General features: G+C 46.9%; 1 protein-coding gene across 1 annotated transcript in view; it reads right to left on the minus strand.

The window, feature by feature from the left end:
- Positions 1-6,402, minus strand: part of IQCA1 (IQ motif containing with AAA domain 1) — a 119,642-nt gene extending 113,240 nt beyond the window's left edge. Inside the window, exon 1 of the mRNA XM_048506237.1 lies at positions 5,934-6,402. Within this exon, the coding sequence (XP_048362194.1) occupies positions 5,934-5,944 (11 nt within the window). The 5' untranslated portion in view covers positions 5,945-6,402. The remainder of the gene's footprint in view (positions 1-5,933) is intronic.
- Positions 6,403-6,632: the final 230 nt, after the last annotated feature.

Below are 6,632 nucleotides of genomic sequence, written 5' to 3' on the forward strand. Positions count from 1 at the left end.
GCTCCTGCAGCTGGGGACGGCATTAGGGCTTCAGAAGGCTTCCAGGTGGAGCAGGGAGGCAGTGAAAAGAAGGAAGTCCCCAATTGCCTGAAAAGCCCCCGGAGCCCAAAATGGACTTATGCCACCCTTTTGGGGGACATAAGTTGGACTCCAGTGACAGGGGTGTTCCCAGGCCAAAAGCCAAGTGGAAGGTGACTAAGGTTGGCTTCATCCCCGGGAATGCCCCTAGACCGCCCCCAGCTACGCCAGCAGCCAGGTTACGTCGGCAAAGCTCTGAGAAACCAACCAACCAGCCCACCAGATGAGATCTTCTCTTCAAGCCCTGTTCTCTGTGCCATAACCCACAAAGGCAAGGTGGATGGCAACCCAATACAAGGCTTTTTAGATGGTGGCAATGTCTTTTGGAATGAAGTTCCCTTTCAAATTTCACCTGGTGTGCCTGGATTACCCTCCTTTCAGCAGCGGCATACTGGATGCTTTAGCTGCGGAGGCTTATCTGGGGAATTCAGATTAGCCTGTGCACTCCAACACACGCCAGCTGGGTGACCTTGGGCTAATCACAGTTCTTCTGAGCTCTCTCAGCCCCACCCACCTCACAGGGTGTTTGTTGTGAGTGGGGAAGGGAAAGGAGTTTGTAAGCTCATTTGAGTCTCTTACAGGAGAGAAAGGGGGGATATAAATCCAAACTCTTCTTCCTTTCAGCACCAGAGCAGAATATTTTTGTTTACCTCTGCTTTTATCTAACAGATTCCATCTTCTTAGATGTTTTATCAACAACATTCTCAGACTGCTCTGTTTAATGTGTTTTTATGCTCTGGAATGTTTTTTATTTTTGTTTTCATTTGTTTTTCCTGACATAACTTGTGTTTATTGTTTTATCTGTTATCAGTCTCGTTCTTCTGAATTGTTTTAACTATGAACTACCTTCAGGAGGTCTGCAGAAGTACCACATACATTTTCGAAATAAATAACCACAACCAACCATTTTTCCATTTAATGCACAGATGTCAAACTCGCGGCCCTCCAGATGTTATGGACTACAGTTCCCATCATCCCATGCCAGCATCATGCAGGGGATGATGGGAACTGTAGTCCATAACATCTGGAGGGCCACGAATTTGACACCTAAGCTCTAATGGCTGGAAATCTCTATATAATGGGTAGTGTCTCTTCCCTGAAGCATTACATAACTTTAAAAAAATCCTCACTATAGTCTTGGCCTTTGTATTTAGCCCCCTCATTGTATTTACCTTCTATTACATCCAAATTCAGTTGTAACTAAATGAACCTTCAAACCCAAGCAAAAAACACAAATTAAGTTGGGGGGTGACTAATATTACCAGGTCTGCATACGATTTTAAACACTAAACTGAATGACTCAAACAGTTCAAGCGTGTTCACAGGATATTAAATTAAATAAAATAATAATCATAAAATAAGAAGAAAGGTTTCAATTGTCTGGAAAAATTCCTTTAGCTCTGGCAAAAAATTAAGGAATCCCCATATTCCTGTCATAACCAGACCAGCAACCTCTGTAATATTATCCAGATCAGAGTAGAGATGAATTTTTTAAAAATTAAATAGCTTTCGAAACAATAGTTTCAATATGTGAGAAAATGTATTGATTCATTTGCTTCATTTCTATCCCTGCTTCTCCCCGGTGGGGGTCCAAAGCAACTTATATCATTCTCCTCACCTCCATTTTATCCTTACAACAACCCTGTGATGTAGGTTTGGCTCTGAGTGCGCAATGTTTCCATGGGAGAGTGGAGATTCAAACCTGGTTCTCGCAGATTGGGGGTGACCAACCTATGGTGCTCCAGATGTTCATGGACTACAATTCCCATCAGCCCCTGCCAGCATGGCCAATGGAATTGTAGTCCATGAACATCTGGAGCACCATAGGTCGGCCACTCCGTCCCAGATACTAGTCCAACACTACAGCCATTACATTCTATTACAAGCCAGTGGGATAGAGATATCAATAGGACAGAGTTAACATTATTTTCTATGAGTGTTCTCCACGGTGACAGCTGCTATAAGTTGAAATTACAATAAAGATAAAACTGAATGAGTATGATAGATATATTCAGTAGTATAAAACAGAATAAATTTTCAGTATAAAAATCTGTTCTGAGTACACCTGGATTATTGCCAGCTGGGAAATTCTTGTAACTATAAAAAATCAGTTAGAAAAGAGAGATGGAATGGAAACGTAATGTAAGGGAAACATGCATTGCAAAAGAGACAGAAAGCAAACCAAACGTCAGTAGACAATACAGTTGAACAAAACGCCTCTTAAAGTGATTACAGTTGTCCCTTCCACATTGCTGGGGTTAGGGACATGGCGCCCCCTCAATCTGGGAAACCACATAAATTTTTTATGGCGTTCCTTTGTGCAGTGGGACAACGTGAGCCAAAGAGCATCGTGCAGAGTCAGCACATCTGTGAACAAGGGGGCTGTCCCCGGGAGGAAGCGAGCGGCATCTTGGGGAGTGGGGTCCAGTGCCAACCTGCAATAAGCCGAAACCACGATGTGGCAGTGATAGAGGGAGAGGGAACTACACCCCGCCCCAATCCGCCCAAGCCCTGCCCATAGGAGGTGATTTTCCACCCCCACTGCAATGTGGAGAGTTGCGATGTGGAAGGAATAATTGTATATTTCCAAAACAGACTCCCCTAACAAAACCTTTTGTATATTCAGTCTGTTTATCCCCAATGAAAAGATAAACACACTGCATGCTCAGACATGACAACTTTTTCTTTTTCTTCCTCAGATGCAAAGGTTTAACAAAGTGAAAGATGCTAATGGCATATTGACAAGACATTAAGAGTCTCTTTTCAGATCCTGACTGCAATTTCGTTACATTTGATGCCTTCCACCCATTTCAATGACCTATGATGAAGGCTTCTTGTGAATTTAAATAATGTGTTAGCATAATGATTGCTTCCCTGTAAATGCTTAGTAGGTGGCGCAAAAGGAGGGTCCTTCTGACACATCTGTGCATGTCTGTTTTGTCCTATTCAGATGGGACAGCATTTGAAAATTGACCTATGCATGGATATTTTTTCTTTGCACTTCTTTCAAAGGATTCTACTATTGTAAGTCAATGAACCGCCAAATGGTTCCTTTAAATATTACAGACTTAATAATTTCATTCACCTGTTGTGAACTAATTTTAAAAATGCTGACTTACAGTTTAAGACTATTCCACTTTTTAACACCAATATTCAGCTTAAGGGCAATATATCCTACGTCATACAGTTTGATGTTTCTGCCATTTTACTGTCTCCATTTTATACAGGCTACGTTTACATTTAACAATAAATTTACTTATTTGACACAGTTGCATGCCGCTTCTTCAGAGACCTATTCAAGGTAGCTCACAAAAGACAATAAATCATAAAAGCTTAAAAGTAAACCATTAAAAATCCAGTGAATGATTGTGTGTTAAAAAACCCATAACTTAAAAAACATCAAACAGCCTAAGAAATTCCTCACAACAGTCCTCAAGCTAAAAGCAGATTGTAAAAACAATTTAAAAGATCAAAGCCCTATTTAATATATCCTTCAGTCTGTATTTGTATTTTTCCTCCCATATAACATTCTATTTTTAACAGAATAGATACAAAATTAAATTGTCAACTAAACATAGACCAGTGATGGCGAACCTTTTCGAGACCGAGTGCCCAAATTGCAACCCCAAACCCACTTATTTATCGCAAAGCGCCAACATGGCAATTTAACCTGAATACTGAGGTTTTAGTTTAGAAAAACGGTTGACTCCGAGGCGTGCGTTACTCGGGAGTAAGCTTGGTGGCAGTCAGTGGCTTTGCTTTGAAGCAACCGTGCAACTCTTCCAACAGGTGAATCATGGCCCTAGGAGGGTTTACTCAGAAGCAAGCTTCGTTGCCAGCAACCGAGCTTACTCCAAGGTAAAGGATCGCGCTTTCGTTCTTCGCAGAAAAATCAGTGGGGTTTAACAGCGCTTAACAGGGTTGCCTATACTGCTTCCCCAAAACTAGGTCTTAGGTTTAATGCTAATAATCGAGCCCAGTGGCCCAGGCCAGCCTAGATGTGTGTGTGTGTGTGGGGGGGTGTGTGTCTCTGTTTGCGCATGCCCACAGAGAGGGCTCTGAGTGCCACCTCTGGCACCTGTGCCATAGGTTCGCCACCACTGACCTAGACTGTTAAAAATGTTTTTATAGTAGTTACAGTCCCTGAAACTGCCTGAATGGCCATATTCTATATGCATTCCCCTGTGCCTACGGTAAAGAAAAAACTGATCTATCGTCCTTCAATTCCTCCAAATTTAGCAAATGATCTACCAAGCAACAGCAAACAGAAGGAACCAGTAGAATTCTCCTGCTCCCACATCATGAACATGGAGCTGCCTTAGACTGAATTAGACCCTTGATTCATCAGTCGTGTGGTGTAGTGGTTAAGTGCTTGCACTGCCACTCACATGGTCAGGAGTTTGAGCCCCCTGTGGGTCAGATATCCTGCAGCTGGCTCATGGTCAACTCAGCTATCCATCCATTTCTTGGTCGGTAAATGAGTACCTAGGGGGCCTGGTACCCCAGGGACATTACTGAAGGAGAAACTTTACCTTTTTTTTCATCAAAGTCAATATTGCCTACTCAGACTGACAGTAGCTGTCCAAGGTCTCATGCACAGAAGAACAGTTTGGATTAATATCCCCCTTTCTCTCCTGAAAGGAGACTCAAAGAGGCCTACAGTCTCCTTGCCCTTTCCACACACCCCCCCACAACACACACCCTGTGAGGTGGGTGGGGCTGAGTGAGCTCCAAAGAACTGTGACTATTCCAAGGTCACCCAGATGGCATGTGTTGGAGTGTACAAGCTAAACTGGTTCACTAGATAAGCCTCCACAGCTCGTGGCAGAGCGGGGAATCAAACCGGGTTCTCAAGATTAGAGTGCACCTGCTCTTAACCACTACGCCACGCTGGTATCTTTCACATCATCCTAGTACCTGATCCTTTTTATTGATGGTGATGAAGGATACATATACCTTCATCTGCAATATGGCGATAATTCTGGCCTACCCGATGGGGATGTGGGGTGCACACAGGATCAAGAATGATAAGGTCTGGTCCAGTGGTAGCGAACCTATGGCACGGGGGCCAGAGGTGGCACTCAGAGCCCTCTCTGTGGGCACCCGCAAATTGAGTCGCCCCCACCTCCCCACACACATCTAGGCTGGCCTGGGCCGCTGGGTTCGATTATTAACATTAAACCTAAAATCTAGTTTTGGGGAAGCAGTGTAGGCAACCCTGTTAAGTGCTGTTAAACCCCCTGATTTTCATGCGAAGAACTAAAGCGTGACCTTGGAGTAAGCTCGGTTGCTGGCAATGGGGCTTGCTTCTGAGTAAACCCTCCTAGGGTCATGATTCACCCATAATAGCCCATAAGAAGAGTTGCACAGTTGCTTCAAAGCAAAGCCACCAACTACCACCAAACTTACTCCTGAGTAATGCACGCCTCGGAGCCAACTGTTGTTGTTTTTTTTCTGAACTAAAACCTCAGTATTCAGGTTAAATTGCCATGTTGGCACTTTGCGATAAATAAGTGGGTCTTGGGTTGCAGTTTGGGCACTGGGTCTCGAAAAGGTTCGCCATCACTGGTCTAGTCTGAGCTCTGCAAGTGTTAAGGGCTCAGCAGATCCAGGGAGGTGTGTTGATCAGACAGCAGAAGGATGATCTGAGATGGAGCCCCCACTCTGCCATGAAGCCGGCTGGACCGGGGCCAGACCCGCCCTTGCAGGGTTGTTGTGAGAAGAAGGCGGGGAGAAGCCCGCTCCTTGCAGGGAGACGACACCACCGAGGCAGGCGGAGGAGCCCGTCCGAGGCCCAGCGACGGCGCTTCTCCTCCCAGCCCGCGGCCATGTCGGCCTCCTCTCTGCCGACTTACTTGTGGGACATGGCGCTGCCCCCGCCGGCCCGGCTTCTCTGTCCTGTGGGGCGAGGGGGCCGGGTCGCCGGCGCTGCCGAAGGGCGAGCGAGAGGACCCCACAACCGGCCCCTTCCTTCCCCTCAGGCCGGGCGCGGCGTCCGAGGAACTCCTCCAGGCCCGCGGGGCAAAGCGGGCCGTGCGGCAGGTCGCCCCGCTCCTGAGTTCGGCCCCGGCGGCGGCGGCGGAGGGGAGGCGGCGCAGCAGCTCCTTGGCAACTGGACGCCCAGCCCGAGCAGCTCCCGCGCCTCCCTCTGCTGCCGGGCGGCGGCCACGGAGGGAGGCCTCGGAGGAGCCGGCGAGGCGGGCTCAGGGCCGGGATCGGCCCAGGGCGGCCTCCGGAAAGCCTCGCCAACCGGCCTCCTCCCGCAGCGCCTCAACGAACAGTCGCCGAATGGCCACCTGTTCTGGGCCGGGCGACCCCAAACCTCGCCTTGCAGCCCCCTCCCCAAGGAGACTCCTGGGCTAGACAACTCCACCTTTCCTGGCGAGGCGAGCTGTTCCTTCTGTGGGCGCCTCAGGGTGGGGGAAGAGTTTTGTGTTGTATTATCAGAATCATTCAATGTTTTTTTTTATCTTGTTATGTCAAATCTCCAGGAATATTCCAACTGGAGTTGACAGCTCTGGCCATTTCTGCACATTATAATAATAATAGCAGGT

This window comes from Sphaerodactylus townsendi, linkage group LG01 (assembly GCF_021028975.2).
Source record: "Sphaerodactylus townsendi isolate TG3544 linkage group LG01, MPM_Stown_v2.3, whole genome shotgun sequence".
Taxonomy (NCBI): domain Eukaryota; kingdom Metazoa; phylum Chordata; class Lepidosauria; order Squamata; family Sphaerodactylidae; genus Sphaerodactylus; species Sphaerodactylus townsendi.